The sequence below is a fragment of the Desmodus rotundus genome, chromosome 8 (assembly GCF_022682495.2).
Source record: "Desmodus rotundus isolate HL8 chromosome 8, HLdesRot8A.1, whole genome shotgun sequence".
Taxonomy (NCBI): Eukaryota; Metazoa; Chordata; class Mammalia; order Chiroptera; family Phyllostomidae; genus Desmodus; species Desmodus rotundus.
The window spans coordinates 36,825,006-36,846,861 of record NC_071394.1 but is presented as its reverse complement, the minus strand read 5'-3'; the positions used below and the strand labels follow the sequence as shown (position 1 = coordinate 36,846,861).

Sequence of the window (21,856 nt, the reverse complement as noted above, 5' to 3'; positions counted from 1 at the left end):
TTGTGGGACTGAGTTGCTATGGAACATCGTATTGACTTGAGTAACAGCTGTGAGGCAACCTGTGGTCTCAGTTTCAGGGCAGTGAGGTATTTCGCAGATATTTTCTCAAAAGAAAATGAAGTGAGCCTGTCACTTGAAGGAAAACAACCGACAGTATTTGGTGATGATGACACATTCAAGCTTGCAAGTGAATTTAGAATTTTGGAGAATTTATGTGTATGACTGTGAGCTCGACAACTTCCTAATAAAGATTTTCTTAATGAGTTGGATACTGATATTAATGGGATGTGATTTTTTGATAATGTATAATGAAATATCTCAATATTTGAAATATTTGCACAACTCTTAGTTAATCAATGTGGAAAAAGTTTGCAAAACCACACATGGATAAAAGATTCCTTCAAACTGCAAGATAGAGTATTGGGTTTTAATGGAACAGAGTACAAAAAATTCACTGATACGGCTTCAGATTCTATTTCATGACTAACTTTTAAGAAACTACCACTTATTTAGATTTGGTGTTTATTACAGAAGAATATCCACAAATATCTGAAAATGCTATTGCAATGAAAACATCTCTCCCTTTCCCACTATCATTAGAAATATATGTTTCCAAACAACAAATCACAACAAATTAAAACACATATGAGAATTCAATTATTTTAAAAAATATTTTATTTATTTAGGGAGAAAGAAAGGGAGAGAAACATCATTATGTGGTTGTCTCTTGAGTGTCCCCCACAGGGGACCTGGACTGCAACTCAGGCGTGTGCCCTGACTGGGAATCAAATTGGTAACCCTTTGGTCCATAGACCAGCACTCGATCCACTGAGCCACACCAGCCAGGGCAGAATTCAAGTATATTTTTATTAACCTAGATGTTAAAGAAATTTGTATTGTATGAAACAGTATGTAACAGTATGAAAATTGTATGTATCAGACTTCTCACTAAATTACTTTGGAAAAAGATATCTATTTTTCATAAGAACATATTATACATAGTTAACATGAGTTTATAGTTCATTTTTAATAAATTTATAAAAATTAATTTATTGGATAAAAATATTAAAATTTTCTTAGTTTTAATTTCTAATATGTTAAACATCAATAGATGTAATATGCATAAATAAAAGTTCTCCATAATTTTTAAAAGCATAAAGGAATCCTGAGACATTTAAGAACCACTGCCAAGAACAATGCCTGGCTCATAGCATAAATATTCCTGAATTTTTTTCTAATAGTTTGTTGTTAATATGTGGTTAAGCTGACAGATTAATATTAGCACCATGATATGAGTGTCTCTTAATGTTTTTCATGTTAAGGGAAGCATTTCTACTCAGAAAATGAGTGTCAATAAGATGTTCAGGGAAGGCTGAGATCCAGAAGACTGGAGAGGTTACAAAAGCTTCACTGAAGCTGTATTAAAGGAACATAATATGTGATGTGAGGGATGACTTGAGTTAGTATCATTTAAGTTAAAAAAGCTTTATCTATGGCAATGGCTCCATTTTCACATCCTCCATTTTGCTCTCTACCCATTCCCTTGGGAACTGTTCTGGTCAAACTCACCAGTGACTGACCTCTGTGTTGTCAGGTCATGTATGTGTTTGTAAGGGACTTGATTTCTCAGCACTGTTGAAGCAGTTGACCACTCCCTCTTTTTGGAAACCCGCTCTACTGTGGGCTTTTACGAGACCACATTCTGGGTTTGCTCCCACCTTATTGACTTCTTTGGTTTCTCTTCTTCTGCTCGACCTCTAAATGGTGGGGTGCCCCAGGGTTCTGTCCTGGGGCCTTTGTCTTCTCCATCTGTATTCTCTCTCCAGTGGACTGGGGCCAGCTGTCTCTTCTCCTTAAGTACACTTTCCCTGCGTTATGGCTTTGTGCCAGTGGTCCTCTCCTCTACCTTTAGCTCTGCTCTCTCCTCAGGACCTCGGATTGGTGCGGTTAACTCCCTACTTGAGGTCTCCACCCTGGTGTCCAGTGGACATCTCAGACTCAGCATGGCCAGAACACACTCTGCTCCTCACACCCCCAACAAAATGGTAGCATTATCCACCTGTTCAAGACAAACCCGAATGACAAGTCTTTTTCATTTATTAGGACTTCGTTTTTCTTATTAGGAAGACACAACAAAACAATGTTCTAAAGAATTTTGATGTGTTAATATTGTTTTGAGTTCAAGAGTTAAAAGGAAAACATTAACCTTTACTTTTTTCCATTTATTTTCACGAAATGAGTATACAATTTCCTGCAGTAGTGTGACCCCTCTTAAATTTTTTCCTTTTCCAACCTTTATATATAATATTTACCTATCTCTATCTATAATAAGTAGCCGCATTTTAAGATGATTATTTTATCTTTCTGAATGTAGAATATTTATAGGGGTAACAAGGTTTACTGCCCGTACAATATTATGAATTCGGATTGGCATCAGATACCTAGAATTAAAACTAGACAGGGTTAAAATCTGTGAGACTTTTGAGAGATCTACTCTGTGTGCCTGACAAATGAAAAAAGTCCGAAGGGCAACGATGACTTGAGAGGGATCACTGAGTGCACTGAAATGAGGAAATGAGCAGGTGTACCCTGAGCTGTCAGTGACCCAAGTGGACAGACAAGGGGAGAGGGGATTTCTGTGATCTCCTTGTTGTATCTTAATGAGTTTTCTTCCTTTTTTTTATTCCTTGGTAGCAAATGTGACTTTTTTTTGCTTTCTTAAACTTTAATATATAGCATTTGGCATATTTTACCAAACACATGAGAGGAGGAAAACAATGCATAGAGCAGGTTGAAGAGTTCTGCTCTCTGAGCAGGAAAAGGGCAGCTGTGGCTAGAGTAATCTCTGGAATACGTTGCACAGAGTCATGTTAGGGGAATGCTGGTGTGGGAGTGCATGCTGACACGCCTGACAGATGAAAGGTACCTGGAGGGGCACCTGCGAGCCCCACTGCTTCCAGCGTGACTTAGTCTCTCTTAACTGGCTCACCTGTCTCTGCGTCTCCCCAGCCTTCAGAGATTATTAAGACCTGTTTACTCCCAGACTGTTTTTCATTATTGGGGAAAGGGAGGGTCCTCTGTGGGGGTGGTATTAGCATTTCCAAGTGGCTGAGTGAGAGGATGTCCGTGCTTAGAGTCTGACAGAGTTGAAAGTCAAGGTGAAATAATAAACTCACTTTTTTTCATCCAGACTCATTTGTTTTTCAAAGTCTGTTTTTTCAGACTTTGGAAGAATAAAGAAATGGTCTTAAAAATGTAGTCTGTAGGCCAACTGCATCAGAATACCGATTTTCATTCAAGGGAGCTTGCTTAAAATGCAGATTTCTGGGTCCTAAACCAGTCAGCTGAATCAGACCTTCTGGGGATAGCCTGGGGAATCTGCATTGGGAAGAAACTTCCCGAGTCTTATGCACAATGAAAAGTTTGAGAACCATGGGCATTAAAAGCTATTTTCCAGTACTTATTTCCAATATATTTGTATTAAAATGAAGATGATCTGATTCTGCTGAAATTCTGGACTGGTGAGAATGACTGAATGAGGAGGAAACAGCAGGTTAACCCCTCCCATGGTTTTGTGGCCAGGGTATTCATGCTTTCTCCACTGATGTGAGAAAGACGAAGGGCCTGATCACCAAAGTCTGAATGGGCTCTACAGATACTGGCTGGTAAAGGGGGGTTCTCAAAATGTTATTTATCAAGGAAGACTTACACATTTTCTGAAACATGTCAGCCAGTTTTTGTAAGTTGGCACTCTCAATGGACTATCCAAAATCTGCCTTCATTATTGTGTAAAATGAGGCTCTTTGGGAAAATAGATGCTTGGTCAGAAATGCTAGTAAGTTCCAGGTTTTCTTTCATTTACAGTTAAGCAAAAAGTTCCATGTTGTCAGAGGATAAGAAGATAAAGTTAGATAAAGTTTACTTTCTTAGTTTGCATTTCCCCTTCTAACTCATATTTGATTCATTTTTACTACCTCCTTACTTTAAATTATTGTTTCAGGATATGACTGAGTTCGGTCTATGAAGAAAAGATTTATAAATCTAGACTTGAAGTTGAAGCTTTGCTTGCATGAGAAGTTACCTGTTTACTATGTGGTCAATACTGAAATGTAAACTGGGCGACTAAACGACCCATGTTATTTTAAGACTAAATGGAAAGGGCTAAAGAGCATTTTTGGTACAAGTATGTGGCAAAATATTCAAGAAAGACAAAACTAAAATTAAACACACTAATAATAATTAAAATGGGTTCTTAAAGTCAGAAAATCCAAAACCTGTGTTTCCATTGCTGATTAAATGTAATTTTAGAAAATAGTTCAAAAAATTGTATCAGTTTTTTTAAATGAAAATTTAAGGTAACATCCAATATGTTCTTACTCATTTTATTTAATTCAGCTGAATTATTCTATTCTATTGAAGCTGTTAGTACTGATGTAGCTAGCTTTGCGGTTATAGAACATGAAACATGAATTTTTTGAATAGGAATAAAGATGGTGCTGAAGCTAAAGTTCAGAGTAAGGACTTGTGGCTCATTTATTTAGTTTCTTTCAAGTGGTCTTGTTTTCTTTTTACAAAAGTTATAACATGCTCACAGTCAAAATTCTAAAAATAAGGAAGTGCACAAAGGTCTCTTTCCTACTGCCTGGAGGTAACCCCCGCTTGCGTTTTGGTATATGCTACATGTTTTTTCTCAGGATGCATGTGTACTGACATTACACATGTGTATATAAGTACATATACTTATATGTATGTGAATATATGTATGTGTATACACATATATACATGCATATCAAGTATGCCACTTTGTAAATTTTTTCACCAAACCTTAGAGACAACTGTTTCATACACACATGTATATATAATTTTATAGCATTCCATTTATTATTATACTTTTGCAATGTGTTCTAAAATTTGAATGTATGAAAATAAATTAAATGTTTTCCTTCCTGGTATCCATTTATGTTATTTCTGATGTTTCTACTTTTGTATTCAATACACTGCAACCCCTCGTCTGACTATTTTCTGAGGATAAGTTTCTGGAGAGTTAAATTTGCTGAGTGGAAGGGAATGCCCATTTCAAAACGAGCTATGTTTTAGGTTGTTCTCGGAAATGCACCATTTTATACTCTTCCTGGCAGTTTCTTGAAGGTGATAATTTTGGAACATTATGACCAATCCTGGGTTTTGTTAATCTCCTAAATGCTTACTATGCCAGAGAAGGGTACATTAACTTGTTTGATACAGTGTCCAGAAGTTCTCTGGAGCTTCTCTGTGCCCTGGGGAGCTGTGCCCTGCTCAGTCATATGCTGACTTGGCAGGCAGTGGGGAGAGTCCTTAAGACAGACAAGGGAAAGAATGGGCTCCCCTGGGAGTTAGTCAATAGCCAATATTTTGAAGTCACAGATTAACTTTGCTGGATGGAAAGTCTCCTCTTCTTTCCTATCTAAACTTGTTCTTTTAAGGCCCAATATAAATGACTCATTCTACTCTTCTTTTTTCCTTTTCAAAAATAACAGCTTGTTTAGCAATGGGTCAAAGCTCAGTGATCATCTAGATGAGTCCAGATCTTTGAAACGCTGATGAACTTATTGGTCTACCGTAGGTCTGAGCTGATCCCAAAAATATAAATTCTGGCTCCCTAAAAGGGGGGGGGGGAGATGTGATAAAAAGAGAAGGAATATCCTTCCATCTCTTCTTGAGGAGTTACTTTCTCTTCCCCTGCCTCCCTCTCTCAATCTCTGTCAATTCCAAAGGGGGTAGTTCAGAATTTCTGGCCCTTTTATTTTTCATTAGAAATTCCATTTCTTTTTTATTAGACTTTGGTCTTTTGTGCTTCCTAAGACTTAGAAGTTTAGGAAACAACTGACTCCAAATGTTTGCCTGAGAACTTTGAGTCTCTAGTGGATAAATTTAACTCATATATGTGATCCCTTGTGGCCCTGACCCAAAACTATAACAGAAATATAATTCCCAGGTAGGAGCAGCAATGCATAAGGAGTCCCCCATTTACAATAAAACTTTTATATTCAATAATTATTGGATTTTTGAACTTTGGTTTCTTGTAAAAAAATAATTTAAGTTTGATCAACAGTTATTTTATTAACCTAGTGTAACCTTTATAATATCTTTTCTTGTTCCATGCAGGCATTCTTACACCGAATGAACCAATGGGCAGCGTCAAAAGTTGACAAAAACGTCACAGAGGAAACAGTGAAGGTGAGGAGGTACAGCCCGCCCTCAGCCCAAACTCAGCTTTTCCCCTGGCTCAATTTCATCTGCAGGAGGTTTCTTCAGTCCCAGCATAAGTTCTTGTGCCATTCACTTGTGTGGGTGAAAATTAGAAAAAGGAAAACCAGAATTTGGAAAAAGAAATGGGGATTAAGAGGATGGAATAGGAGACATAGTAGAGAGTTTATTTTTTGCCAATGGTTTGAGAAAGTTTGAAAAGAGAAAGAAAAAGAAACCTGAGACCAAGAACCTTAGTATCCGTGAGAGGCAGGGCGCTGAGCTCTGTGTGAGATGATTGCTGGAGGTGGCTCAGGAAGATAGGATGGGAGCAGATGCAGCTTCCAGCCTTTAATCTCTAAAGAACAGATGAATTGGATGGTCCATCGGTGCAGAAAAGAAAGCCTTCATATCTGCAACTCAGAAACAAATGGATAAGCATTTCTTTTTAAACTGCAGGGAAGGGTGATTCTGAAGAGCTTTGGGGGAAAAGGATGGGAAATGAAAATGAATTTTGCTATAGTCATTGTTACTCAGTTAGGTTGCATAAATTGTCATTAATACTTATTTTTGATGCTAACCTGCTATTTTACTTTACTGAAAATAAAAACTTTGCAAGGAATTTGTAGACTCTCCTTACTTTATTTCCCTGTAAATTCACTACTAACTTTTAAATCCTCTTACCATTTAGTTTGCATGCTTTTGGTTGCAAAAGGCACCTATTACTCACATTGACTTGAAGATCCTTTGGCTCTCGTAGTAGGACCTCCAGAGGGAAGAGCAGGCTCTGGACTAATGACTCAGGGAGATTAATAAGATTGCTGCCAGGTTCTCTGTAGCTCTTCCCTCTTCCATTCAGGTTATCAGCTTTGCCCCTGGACTGGCTCTTCCCACAACTGCAAAACGATATAAGAATTGTCCAGACAAAGGCACCTTTCCAGAGGTGGAAAGGGCTGTCCATTCCAGGATGCCCTTCTTAGGATCAAAGAGCAGGCCAGCCAATCTGCCTGCCCTGTTTTACCTGCAGCCCATTCTTATTAACGGGGTGAGACCACCATGCTTGGATTCAGTGACTCAGGCTTTCCTGAGAGCCAGGAATAGGTCCTGGTTTTCAACACTGTGTGGGAGTAGAAAGGATGTCCAGCCAAAATTGGCACTCTGCCCGCTGGGTGGGAGGAAGGAATGGATGAGGGGTAGATAGCTATCCACTGAAGTTTTCAGCTTGGAACAGAATACTATACTTGCATAGATTTCTTTTTTTTTTTAATTGCTTCACTATTGCACTTACTGACACGTTCATTTATTTACAGATACTGTTCTCAAACATTGAAGATATCCTCGCAGTACATAAGGAATTCTTACAAGTTGTGGAAGAATGCTTACATCCCGAACCTAGTGCTCAGCAAGAAGTGGGAACCTGCTTTCTTCACTTTGTAGGATAAGTTTCTGTTTATTTTAAAAGCTCTTTCCGCCTACATTTGAGGGTTTAGCTTTTGGCCTAGTAGGGTGTGGGAATTCAGCATTAGAAGTAAAATCTGACACCAAAAGTTTGGGGTCTTTTAAGGCCAATGAAATCTTCCACTTGGAACCAGAAAAGGGGAGAGTGCCTCACATCATCCATTTTATTCAGCGAAGAATAAACAGTCTTTTCTTTTCCCCAACAAGTTAGTTCTCCGCATCCCCTGTAGCTTTGAATTCTAATGAATATTCAGGCTGTTCATAATGAATGGATTTTTATGTTTCTCTCAAACATAGAGCATTTCTCTCTTGAGGCAGAACATTCTTATTCTTTTAATGGCGTGAGGAGCCTTTGATTAGTCAAAACGTTCCCTTGTTAATCAACTGACAAACCTGGAGGTGAGCAAACCGGTCACCAGAGGCACACGTATGTCTGTGTCTGGATTTCCCTCCAGGATGGTTTCTCAGAAGGGTGTGCCGAGCTGTGCAGAAGAATAAGTCAGTACACATGTGTACTTACCTATTTCACATCACACCTCATGCTTCTATGGTCATTTTTATCACTTTGGACACAACAGCTGAAAAAAAATTATGCAGTTGATTTGCAAAGTGAAAAGCCCACCTGTATGGTGAAAATTGTTTTCAGAACTAAAAAATACTTATCTCAAAAAAGTGCTATTTATACCATTCCACTGATGCTAATTTTCAGAATAATAATTTGAATCCATATTTATCAAAATGCAGTAGCCCTGGCCAGTGTGGTTCACTCGGTTGGAGTGTCGTCCCGTAAACCGAAGAAAGGTTGAGGGTTTGATTCCTGGTCAGGGCACATGCCTGGGTTGCAGGTTCGGTCCCCAGTCGAGGCACGTGGAGAGGCAACCGATGGATGTTTCTCTTTCACATTGATGTTTCTTTCCCTCTCTTTCTCCCTCCTTTCCTCACTCTCTAAAATCAACAAGCATGTCCTCGGGTGAGGATTAAAAATATGCTACACAATTAATGTTTTATTAAAAAATATGTAAGAGTATTTTCTATCAATTTTTGTTTATTTTGAATTTCTATTTAGTTTTTTATAAAGGTAACTATGTAGTTTCTAAATCTATAGCTCTATCTGTAGCGAGCAGTCTCTGTATATGTTACTTTTGTAATCAGAAAATATTTCATAAAGATAATTCTATTAAAGGGAGAGGCTCCTTGGGTGGAGGAAGATGAGCTGTGCTTTCCTGGGGTACGGCTGGAAGCCAGACGCGTTTAGTCCACTGGACCCAGACTGTTTGCTTGCACGAGAGAATTCTACTGTCCTGCCAGCTGGAGTGGTTGCTATCTCAGCTCAGGGCTGCGCTTGGGAATCTTCCACCCCGACATCCATTTCCTCTGTAACACTCTATCAATCTGTCATCCATGTATTTAGCTAAACTATTTCTTAAGTTTGTTTTATTCTGGTTCATATCGTCTCTTAAAATAAGTAATTCAATACATTTCCTACTGGCTGTGTAACGTAGCAGTCTGTGTGTCTTTCTACATGCATGTCTCTAAAATTTCAGGGGACACACTTCTGTTCTAATATGTGATCAATACACTTTCTGTCTCTCTCCTTGATTGGTGCTGCTCTGATAGATATTGATCATAAATATTTAGAGAAAATCTCACAGATGGAGGAAAGCTGAGAGATCATAATAGCAAAATTCCTCCTGTTTTGAAAGTATCCTGTCTAAAGTATCTGTGAAAGTTGTTTATTTTGTTTTTACTTGACCACTTTTAGTAACAGCTCTAATTGTTAGAAAATCTCTGAATCATGAATCTGCCAATCACTGGCCATCACTCCCTTGTGATTTCCACCTATTGTTCCTAGTTTTGTATTTTGGAGTTACATAACATTGTAAATTCTTTACAATATGACAGCTATTAAAATGTAGCTACCATTCTCTTATTTTTATAAACGAACATTGTATCTTTCTGAAATGACCTCTCATGTGCAGTGGCTTCCTTACCTTATTCACCTGTTGCTGAATATTCTCCTGTTTGTTAGTGTTTGTCTTAAACACACGGCCCAGCCCGGCGCCTGTGAGCTGCAGAGCACTGTGTTTCTGGAGCTCTGTAGAAACTGGCGTACACATTTCCCTGTACCTAAAATACTGTCTTCCCTCTCCCTGCCTGGGAATCACGGATCCCTCTCTCTGGACCCTGCTCTGAGGTTCCTTCCCTTTTAAAACTGTACCTAAGGGCTCTCAGCAAAGCTAAGGACTCTCTTTTCTGTAAGTTGCTTCCACTTGGTTCATTTACTTACTGTGGCACACATCATATTGGATAATAATTAATGTGTATAGCTTCGTTCCAAGGCTATTCTTTATGGATCAGGGAAAAGAAAAGTATTTATCCATACATACAGTATAGCTCGTAAAATATAGTAAACACTTAATAAAGTTGGTTCATAAACATCACGCAGGTTAATATTTCAAAGTGGCTAATAAAATGACTCTAACTCATTCTTACTTGAATTTGCAGAAAGACAAGTTCCGTATCTATGATGAATATTGCAGTAACCATGAGAAGGCACAAAAACTGCTTCTTGAACTTAACAAAATTAGAACCATCCGGACATTCCTTTTGGTAAGAATATTATGTGTTAGCATGTGCTGCTATTTGCTGATGGGCCCACCAAGCGCCAAGGGACAGCATCCATGTGGTCTCGAAACCGCTGTGGGACAGCTCGTTTAGCACACCCAGCCCAGGAAGCTAGAGTCCTCTGATAATGTAGGAAGCGAGAGCTGGGAGAGGCTGGTAGTGGGGACGCGCTGGTAATGCCCTCTCCTGGCTGATTCTATGTTGTCTGTGAATCCCACCAGTTCCCAGTGGGCAGATTGTGGAGTGGAACAGCCGTCCCCATGGTCAAGTTTTAGAGCATTTTCATTACCCCCAAAAGTCCTTCATTCCTGTTTATAGTCCATCTCCTCTCCCATCAATCATTGGTTTGCTTTCTGTCTCTGGAGAGTTGCCTTTTCTGGAGGTTTTGTATCAATGAAATCACACAAAGTATACTTTTTTATGCCTGGCTTCTTTTACTCAGTAAAAGGTTTTCGAGATTCATCCTTGTTATAGTATGTATCTATACTCCACTCAAATTTATTGTTGAATACTATTCCATTGGGTGGCGGTGCCATTTTGTTTATCCACTGCCAGATATGATCACTGGGTCAGCAAGTGACTGTGATTGTGGTGGACCTCATGGCACTGCCTATGAAAGCTCATTTCAGAGAAAGGGATTTGTTAGTGTAGAAAAGTCAGGAAATGTTCAGCTTGCGCTATTACCAATAATGCTTTTATGAACACTATGTACTGTACAAATCTTTGTGTGGACATACATTTTCATTCTCTTAGTAGATACTAAGAGTGGAATTGCTGGGTCATAGTAAGTTTATGTTTAACTTTTTAAGAAACTACCCGGGTGGCTGTGCCATGTCCACAAGCAGTGTATGAGGACTGCAGTTTCTCTGTATCTTTGCCAACACACGGACGGTATTGTAAGTTCCGATTACAGCCTTGCCAGTGGGCATGTAATTGTATCTCGAGGTGATTTTATTTGCATTTCTCTAATGACCAATGATATTAAGCATGATTTCGTGTACTTATTAGTCATTCATATATTCTCCTTGGTGAAATGCTTTCTCATATCTTTTGCCCTTATTTAAACTGCAGTGTTTATCTTATATTGAGCTATAACTTTGTTTTGGGAACCGTTCCTGTATCAGACATAATTTGCAAATATTTCCTCCCAGTGTCTGTTTTGTCTGTTCATTTAAAAATATTGTCTTTTGGGCCCTGGCTGGCATAGCTCAGTGGATTGAGCATGGGCCTGTGAACCAAAGGGTCAGCAGTTCGATTCCCAGTCAGGGCACATGCCTGGGTTGTGGGCCAGGTCCCCAGTCGGGGGCATGTGAGAGGCAACCACACATTGATGTTTCTTTCCCTCTCTTTTTCCTTCCCTTCCCCTCTCTCTAAAAATAAATAAAATCTTTAAAAAAATAAAAATGTTGTCTTTTGAAGATCAAATGTCTTAAATTCTGTTAAAGTCCAATATATTACATGTTTTCCACTATGGCTGTGCTTTTGTTGTCATATTTAAGATATCTGTATTCATCTTATACTTATTTTGATAAATTTATTACTAAGTACGTTACTCTCTTTGATGGTATCATGATGGGAATTATCTTCATTTCATTTTTGGATTACTCATTGCTAGTATGTAGAAATTTAAATGAAATTTGTGTATTCTGGTATCTTATATATTTTATATTCTTTAGAATATAGAATATAGATTCTATGTTCTTCCATCCTGTGATTTAAATTCATGTATTAATTCTAGAAGATTTGGGGGAATCTTGAGGATATTTTACATATAAGATCATGTCATCTGAGAATAAAGACAATTTTACTTCCTCCTGTTCAATGTGGATGTCTTTTTTTTTTCTTGCATAGAAGTGGTAAGAACAGACACTCCTGCCTTGTCTCTTGTCTTTGGGGGACATCATTTAGTTTTTTGTCATTAAGTATGATGTCTGTAGATTTTTTTGTAGATGTTCTTTACTGGGTCAGGTTGAGGAATTTCCATTTTATAGTTTGTTGAGAGTCTTTAAGACCTTTTTATCTTTTCTAATTATAGGTATTTAAAGCTTTGAATTTTGCCTTATACGTGGCTTTAATTGCATTCCATACATTTTGACATGTGTTTTAATTTTCATTCAGTTTTTAAAAATGTCTAGTATCCTTTGTAATTTCTTTGATCCATTGTTTATTTAGAAGTTTGTCTTGGGAGGCAGTTCTCCATGGGTCTCATGTTTCTGCACACTTTCTCATCCGAGGAACTGACTGCCTTTTTCTGCTCATCTTTTAAATCATGTTTGTGTCACAGTCTCAGGGATACAAATCTCCCTGTGGTGGAACGGGTAGACATGCATGCTGCCCTTCAAGAAGATGCGCACTCCCTAATCTCAGGTCTCCTCTCCTGTTGTACGTGTGCGTGTGTCACCTGGTCCTATCTGTGTTGTAATGTGGGAATTGGGGCTTGGAAACTGGCCCCCAAATAATGATACTCTGGCTTTTGCTATTGCTTTGGGGAAAAAATAAGAACTCTTCCATATCTCAACCCAGTTGCATCACTAGTCAATGGCAGAGCACACCTGGAACCCAGTTGTCTTTAGGCTTGTTGGGCAAAACAACACTACCTCTGTTTATAAGGAGGATACATCTATGTATCTGTCTGTTATTTACCCATCCCTCCATCCATCCATCTATCCACCCACCCTCCCAGCAACCTACCCAATCATGCCATTCACTTATTCCATCCATCCACCCATCTATTCATCCATTCATCCATTTATCTACTTCTCCATCTCTATCGCTGTTTCTGTCTTTTCCCTTAGACTTTATACTCAGGAGAATATATGTGAATTAATTTTCAAGATACAGATCCAAAAACACATTTTGGCTTCTATAACTAATATGAAAGGCAAAAGTATTTCTCTTTCTCTCCTGTAAATGTTGTTTGTGACTGAATGTGATCTTCTCAGAGAAAGAAGATATATAGAGACATCCTTTCACAACTTCTCAGCAGAAAATTTTATGATGGAAGAAAGTTTTACAGCTTCAGGTTTTAAAAACATAATCACTGGTGTCTGTTTCCACCCAGAACTGCATGCTGCTCGGAGGACGGAAAAACACAGATGTCCCCCTGGAAGGTTACTTAGTGACACCAATACAAAGAATATGCAAGTACCCTCTTCTTTTAAAGGTATTTTATGTATTTATTGTAGCATTTGCCTTTTACCTGCATATTTTGCTTATAATCTTTAAAATATGTTTTTTTCTTTTAAATAGTCTGACATTCTAAAGAAAGGGCATTCATAGTCATTGGTGTAGGGGCTGGTGTAAGAAGGAAAAGGGAGATACATGGTGGTAGAAAAACACTTGACTTGGGATGGTGAGCACACAATATAATATACAGGTGATGTGTTATAGGTTTGTATACCTGAAACCTATGTAGTTTCATTAACCAATGTCACCCCAATAAATTCGATTAAAAATGGCTATTTTGTCACTGATTTATATGTGGAGTAGGAAACAAATCTTTTAAGAAAAGAAACAGAAGGGGTTCTTTGTAGAAAACATACTTGAGTTTCATTTAGAGTAAGGGTGTTAGTTTTAAGATAGATCCCATTAGGTACATTATGACCAGTTTATATAGCACTTTATCCTCTTTATCTCAAGTAAATTCTCAGTTGGTGTATTTTTTGATTTACTTTAACATTGGTGTTAATGAAGTAAAGGTCAGAGTAACATAATTCAGAGTCTTCTTGATGCTAATGAAGTGAAACTCAAAGTTACATAATTTCAGAGCCTGGTTTTAAATCATTAGGAGAGGGAATGGTGGGGGTCACACGGGGCAGTAGATGATGAGCGTAGAATGACAAGGTCAAGAAAACATTGCCTCTGGGAGATAGGAAATGCTTCCTGAATGGTTGTAGGGACATTGCCTCATTATAATGACCAACATTTCTATTATGAGAAACATTGTGAAGTACTAATTATTGCTTATACTGCAGGGGGCTATGAATAGATGAGAACAGTAGTTCTAGAAATGATGTTTTTTGGAACTGTTATCTCAGGATAGGCAGTTTGTTGTGATGGTTGAGCACATGACTTCCGAGTTCAAGTCCAAAGTGTTCTGCTTACAGCTGTATGACTAAACACACAATCTAATCTCTTAAAGCCTTGGGTTTTCACTTGTGAGTAAGAAAGGATAATGATGATGATGATGAAGAAGAAGAAATTATAGCATATACCCACAAGAATACACAAGAATGTGTATATGTATGTATATACATATCTTGTATGTTTATATATATGCATATATAAATTATTACCTAATAATTAATGGAGCTATTTAATATAAACCAGTTAGCATAGTATATACTCCATAAATGTTAGCCATTATTATTCATACATATTTGATTCTGATTTATTTCAATGTATTAATTATTACTTGGTTATCCAAATTTAAAAATACTCAGAAATGTCATGGACATATTAATTGGTATTCTTATTGATTTACTTTCTGAGAAATAAATTTTACGAATTCAAACCAAAAATACCCTTTTTACTATGACTTTTGTCAGCTGCATAAATTGGGTTTCTTTGTAAAATTTCATTGAAAGGATCTCTTCTTATCGAAAAGCAAGTCAAGTTGCTTGGGAAGCCATAGAGAGAAGCTAACTTAGAGATCTCAAGTTCTGCAGAGTTTTCACACAGGCGGGAGGATGGGGAGGACGGGTGTAGATGTGCCTCCTGTCCCTAAGGTCCCTTCGGACCTCCAACAAGGTGGCTGAGATTTGCATGTGTACTCATCACTGCAGTTCTTCCTGGCCCACATTTTGGAGTCCCAGGGATTTGTTTGTTTCAAAAGTCAGGAGGCATAGTGATTTTAAGAGAAGTGCTTTATGTCCTAAATCCCTCCTTTCCGATAAGGATGATCTCAGGTGCTTGAGCCAGCATTTCAAAAGCTAGAATCATGGACAAGTCCTTACTTAGGAAAAAAGAGGCTCTTTCAGAGCATCTTTAAGCAGTGGAGAGATGACGTCTTTTCCAATTTGGGGGAGATTATTTTCACAGAGAAACATGAAGAAATGTTTACCTGTGTAAGTAGATATGTTGGTGTTGATATTTTTCTTTCTGGCAGTAGCAGCAGCTGAAAAATTGTGCTGGTGTTCTCTTTGATTTTGGAGGGCTTTGTTTACTCAGAGGAAAACGTGGGATTAGGCTGTGTGTTAAAGAAAAGATGTGTTGGTCTCATTTGTGGAGTTTGAAATTACTGGGTTGGCCCATCAGAACAGGGTGCATGGCAGGCAGGTAATTGAAAGAAGATTGTACTAGTCATTTCTCTCATTATTTCACACGATTTAAATTCATGTCTAGACTCCATAGATACTCGCCGGGCACAGTTCCACAGGGCTCCAAATCTCGTATCCTGCAAACTGGCTTGATCTCTTCACATGATTTACAAATATTTCTACTCTTCAGAATTTCTGGAGAAGGTCTCCTATCTTTCTTATGTATTTGTGATTCAGCATAACTTTTAAACCTTGTCTTGGGAGTGATTTAACGCACGTTCGTTTGGTGTTTACTCTGAAGAACAGAGTCTGAACACATTGAATGCAGGGTCAAAGTTTATGGCAAATTTGTGAAAAATAGCAGACCTCCAGAGAATATAGCAACTGCATATTTTCCCACTGTATGTTCAGAATTAAGGAAATTCTTACAGCGACTCGCCTCAGGACTTCTGTAATTGTGTTAGTTGCATGGTGACGGCAGTGGAGTAAGGAAACAAATGACTAATTAAAAAGCAATGTGGTCACAGCCGTCTAGACAGTGGGTGAAAATGTTTAATTTTGTGTTTCTAAACAACTAACAAGACCTTTTAATACATTTAAAAGATTAAAGATCACTTTAGTTCTGATATCCTGAATGGAAAAAACAAACAAACTATGAATAACAAGCCAACAGACCCTGTCCCAAAACAAAAAACAAAAATAAAGCTATTGAAGGATATATGGCAGTTTATTCATAGCAGAGAATAAACCTGAGTAATTTGTGAAAACAGCATAAATTGTTCTTTTAATGATGGAGTATTGTGGAATTTATAAATTATTTATTCTGCTAGACTAGGTGTTCTTTAAAAGTTTTACTTTATTTATGACATGTTTTTGTAGTTTCTTCAAAAATTATTAGAAAATAAGGCACTTAAATTATTTTTGAAATTATGGCACCTATTCATTTAAAGATTTAGTATTCTGTTACAGTCTCTAGGAAAATGAAATTAACATATAAAGATGTACTTCTGTTGGACCCAAAGTCAAACTTATTAAAAAAATTACATGCTTCAGGTGAAATATTTGACAATTTGAAAAGAGAAATCTAATTTAGTTTTTAAGAACGACATAATTTTTCAGGAAATATTAAAGTGCAAAGGTGTGTATCAGGGTAGTAACACATACATTGATTCAGCCTTTTGTTTTTGATCTCAATCTTGGTGGAGTTTGTGATGTCACTTCTGAAAGTGGCTCTCACGATCTTTGCAGTTTTCATTTCCTGGTCGGTCTGAACCTGCTGTACCAGAAAGCTGAAGATCAAAGGGTGATTTGTTTTTGTGTATAAACAGGAGTTGCTGAAGCGGACTCCAAGGAAACACAGTGACTATGCAGCGGTGATGGAAGCCCTCCAAGCCATGAAAGCCGTCTGTTCCAACATAAACGAGGCCAAGAGACAGATGGAGAAGTTAGAAGTTTTAGAGGAATGGCAGTCTCACATAGAAGGCTGGGAGGTACAGTCACTGTTTCAACAATTGAGCTTAAACTACTTTTGCTATTTCTCATGCTGTGTGTAGAATGGATTGGCAATGGATGGAACCGTAAATGGTCATTTTCCTAGATAATGCTAGGGGCTGTAAGAATTTCTGAAAAGTGCTGTCGTTTTTATTTTTAAATATCTTTAAAGTGGTAGTTAATTGGCTTATCCTCAAGCTTTGTAAGAGAGCCAGCCAATACTGGGTGGGTTATAAGATTTGATATTTCAGTATTTGTGCATTGGGGTTATCCTTTTTTCCTGTATTAACTGTGGTCAGTAAGTACATAGTTGGAGTCCTGGAGAGAGTACAGAGAGAGACTAAGGCTCCATACATGTGTCCTGATATTATTTTCAGACTATAAGTTAGGGGTTTTATGATGAATTTCATTGTAAGCTGACTTAATCTCTCTAAATTTTAATTTCTTCATTTCTAAACTGAATGAAGTAGCTGTGATGTGATTTTAAAGGTCCATTCAAGATGACAAATTTTATGGGTTCATGATTTATTAAAGAAAGATTTTTTTAATTATAAAAAAGTCAATGAAGAGTGATATTCAGAATCTGTAATGTGTTTTCAGCTATGGTAACTTTGAATCCCATTTACTTTGTGGGTTGGAGCCCTGTATTACTTTAGTGCTACATGTAGGGCAAACTAAAATTTTCTGTCTTTCAATTGGCTTATTTAGATGAGCATGGGCTTTAGACCAGGATACATTTTTATTGTTGTAAAATAAGCAATTATCACAATATTCTTAAAGTATAAACAAGTTTTAAAGTATTTCTAAGCAAATATTATATCACACAAATCTAAGTAGCTTTTATCGTTAGGCATTATAATGACTAATTTGTTTCTTATCTTCAATATATTGGTTTCCACTTACATCTAAAATTATAGCCACTTAGATTTGCAAAGAAATCTCAAATTTTGACCTCAGGGAATTCTCCTCTTTATCCATTCTTTCCCATGAATTTTAAAAAATGCTTAGTGAGATCTGACTTAGCTTCTTCCTCATTTATATTCTTCCATTTCAAGTGTCCAGGGTGACCCCCATTCAGGCCAAGTGCTGCTGATTCCAATCAATTAAAATGGTCATGTGTTTTACAGTTGATTCATGATGATAATTCCCTTCCCGGGGAGCGGTTGTCCTGCTGGGCTGAGAAAAATGGACTGAAGTTTGCTTTTGCTGTCTGTTGTCACTGAAATATTGGAAGAAACACTGAACTTGCTTTAAATTGAAGGATTTGTTGGTGATGTTTGCCAGGCCTTTTACCAAAACAAAAACCTCAGTCTCTGTTCAGCTCCTTATGGAAATGGGATCTGTAATATTTTTGTTTCCTACTCATACAAGATCCCCCAAATCGAGTCTCCTGTAGAAATGAGCGATTATTTAAAGAGTATTGATACTTCTTGTACGGTATATGCCAGTTACTCCCAAGGAAGAATGTATGGGGCCATCCTGTGTCATATGGCGACCTGTGGCTGTGGGTGCCTCGACCTCACCAGCCTCACTGGGTGTACGTTGCTGGACTGCAAGGAAAGAGCACCGATACCGAGGAAACTGGTGGGAGGAAGTCAGCTGTGACTTCAGTTCCAGCAGGAGATAAAATGAATGTTGGGCCCCAAAAGGAGTGGCAACACAAAGTCTCCTTGAGGAGATTGAAAACGATTGCACAAGCCCCAGCCATACAGTGATTTGGGAGTTTGGGGACTTTCAGGGACTGCAGCTTGGAGCACAGCCCCTCCAGTGGGCGGACAACTTGTGTTAAGAACCCAATTCCTCATCCCAGTCCACCACCTTAGAGAGCTGGGGCATGCCGTCCAGTACTCAGCCTGGGCCCTCCTTGGAAGATTAGGAGCAGCTGCTATCTGAGGGGACTCCAAAGGTCGCAAGACAGAGGGACATGGTCATCCAGGATGAATCCCAGCTCTGGGAGGGAATGGGAATGGTTGGTTAAAGAGCTTTCTTTGAATTGCTAACAGGTTTGTTCAGCTTACAGATAGCTTCACGTCTGTTTAGAGTGGCTCTCCTGTGGTTAGGGCAGGGCCAAGGACAGACATCTGCTGGTGTGACAGAGGTGTCACCGGACGAGAGTTTCTCAAAGAGTTTTTGAGGCTTAGAGTCTTGAGTTGACCTTGGGAACCAGCTGCTCCTCTAGTTCTTTCCACGACCTCCTGCACACCTTTAGGACCTACCTTAGACAGGACTCCTGCTCCAGTAACTAGCATTCTCTTGCATGGGATCCCAGTCAGATATGCCAGGAACTTTCCACTTTAGGGGAATAATTCTTTCAAACAACTTCCTTAATTATCGAGGGTCTTATTTCCCCACCCATCACGTGAAGGCTTTTTGCAGTGGAAATCTCTCCGGTAAACTTGCCTATTCTGAAAACTGGGTCTGTCGGCACTTACATAGTGACCGCCAACCACAGAAGGTCTGTGGCCGCTTTAATTGCTCATATTTGACGTGTACCTTTTATTACTATAATTTATGATATCTCAGTCATATGTCTTATCCACAGTCCAAACATTCCACAAGATATCCTACTAAAGGTAATTGTAGAGCAATAATCGCTGCTTGAAAACCAATTTATTAACTGTTAAATCAGGGTCATGGATTCATTTTGTAGAACAGGACTGTTCTTAGTCTGCTTTTTGGCGGGTTGATAGTATTGTAACTATAGTATTATAATTTTTGGAATGATGCTGACTGATATTGACAAAGGAGTATCAATAAACATTATATCTTTAGTAATTCACCTTTATATCCTTGATAGGATTGATCTCTCAAATCGGGAAAAATCACAATAAGAGATCAGAGGGTGAATTATTAATATATGAAGGGTTGGGAAAACAAGCTTCAAGACAATAATTGTGTTTTAGAAAGAAAGAAGAAACAATAGAAATCTGACACCTTGAAACACGGAGAAATACAATGCTGCAAGACCGTTTTCAAATGGCCTCTTGCTGGTTTCGGAGTCTGTTTGCTGCTTCCATTGGGTGCAGTTTATGTCTGACAGTGTCCGGCCTCCAAGTCACACTCTCTTGTCATTTTGTGACTGTGAGTCTTGCGAAGGTTACGGTGAGACCTGTTTCTTTTTGTCTCCTCTCTGAGGTGATTTGGCAGTTACAATTGGCCCACCTTGAGGTAGACTCGATTTATAATAGTCCTTGTTATTTAAGGGCAAGTGGTTTGGGAAAAAAACCATTGAAAGTGAATCCACATAAAAGGGAGAGCAAAATTTCACATGTGGGATGGGGAAAGTTTGATTGGGACATTATCTTAGTAAAATGAAAATTTATATTGTTAGTTTGTTTTATCTAGTATGTAACGGAATTTAGGTTATATTTGCTGTTAATAATTTGAATCTCAAAGCAAGTGAATCAAATGCTGAGTCTTTTTGTGGAGAAGGCGTACATTTTTTGACAAAATTGTGTAATAAAACCATGTGATATTCTTTATTTCACGTTCAACTTTCCTAGTAGTTTTAAAGTACTTCTTAAAGAATATTCAAACGCTTCATTAATTTTCTCAAGAAACTCCTTTGATATTGAACCCATTCTTCTATGAAGCACCCATTGACTTGTCTTCCTGTCCACCTTCTGTCCCTCCCTGTGGATGGGTAGAGCGCAGGTAGGTCGTTTCTGTCGATGCCGTGTATGTGAGGGAGGAAGTTTCAAGGCCTCTTTCATCGCTCATCTTTCCCCAGATTATTATTTCCTCTCAGCAGTCACTTTGTGTTTCTCTGATGTTGACATTCAGCCTTGAGTTGACAAGATAAATGAGATAGCCTCTGGTGTTAAGCAGAGAGAACTGATAATGGGGTCAGATAATCAGTGAATGGTTTCCTATTACAATGATTTTTGCCACCTTGTAGCTGCAAAGAATCAGCAAGGAACCCTTAAGTAACTTATATTGAAAGAACCTGTTAACACAAAAAAGATTAAATAGTCCAGATATGGTTTAGCAGTATTATTTTTAGTTTTTTGAGAAGAGGTTTTAGTGTTGAAGTTCTTCATAAATTATGATTTTAATGTTTAAGAAACATTGGAAATTAAAAAAGAAACCATGAAATAAATACACACGCTTCTGATGGCCTTTTCTGGCTCTTGTCATTTTTTGAAAGTATACTTTAGCACCTAACAGGTGTCCTCCCATGAAATTTGGCATGCTTCTGCATTAAATTCTGTAATGGTACATTGAAATTTAATAGTTTTTCATGTATACTGACCATATAATTAATTGGCAGCCTGTTATACATTTCAAGGTCAATCAAGAACTTCATTCAACTTAACAATTTAGATTCCAAATGGCTATTATTTTGTTGCTGGACCCTGTAACCTGAGGCACACACAAGAAGAGATGCTGGTGGTGAGCAGTGGGGCCCGGATGGGCTGCTCTGGGTCCTCATCTGTGAATGAAGTCATTGTGTGCTTTACCCATTCAGGCTGATCTCAGCCATATTGGAGGGTGATATTAAATGGTGCACTTCATAAGTTCAACGAAGACAATTGCTGGAGAATGACTGAAGCCTGAAACCACAACATGGAGTGAACTATATCATTAATGATAAGCTTACATAATCATAAACACACACTGCCCTCCCTGACTCATTACTGTTCACTCATACCAACCCTCATTTTATTAATGTTCTATTCTTGCAATGATCATACTGCATTTAATTGTGCTCACATTTCTGTTTCTTCCATTAGTGTACATGTTTCTTGGGAGCTGGGGTCATGTCTCAAGTTCTGGGTCCCAGCATCTAAGACAGTTTC

The 21,856-nt window shown here is 38.1% G+C and overlaps 1 protein-coding gene across 1 annotated transcript in view; it reads left to right on the top strand.

Annotated features, from left to right (window-relative positions):
• Window positions 1-21,856, top strand: part of PREX2 (phosphatidylinositol-3,4,5-trisphosphate dependent Rac exchange factor 2) — a 223,257-nt gene that overhangs the window by 51,360 nt on the left and 150,041 nt on the right. The window contains exons 2-6 of the mRNA XM_024572341.4: window positions 6,145-6,216; window positions 7,536-7,658; window positions 10,189-10,293; window positions 13,370-13,471; window positions 16,895-17,056. Coding sequence (XP_024428109.2) covers window positions 6,145-6,216; window positions 7,536-7,658; window positions 10,189-10,293; window positions 13,370-13,471; window positions 16,895-17,056 — 564 coding nt within the window. The remainder of the gene's footprint in view (window positions 1-6,144; window positions 6,217-7,535; window positions 7,659-10,188; window positions 10,294-13,369; window positions 13,472-16,894; window positions 17,057-21,856) is intronic.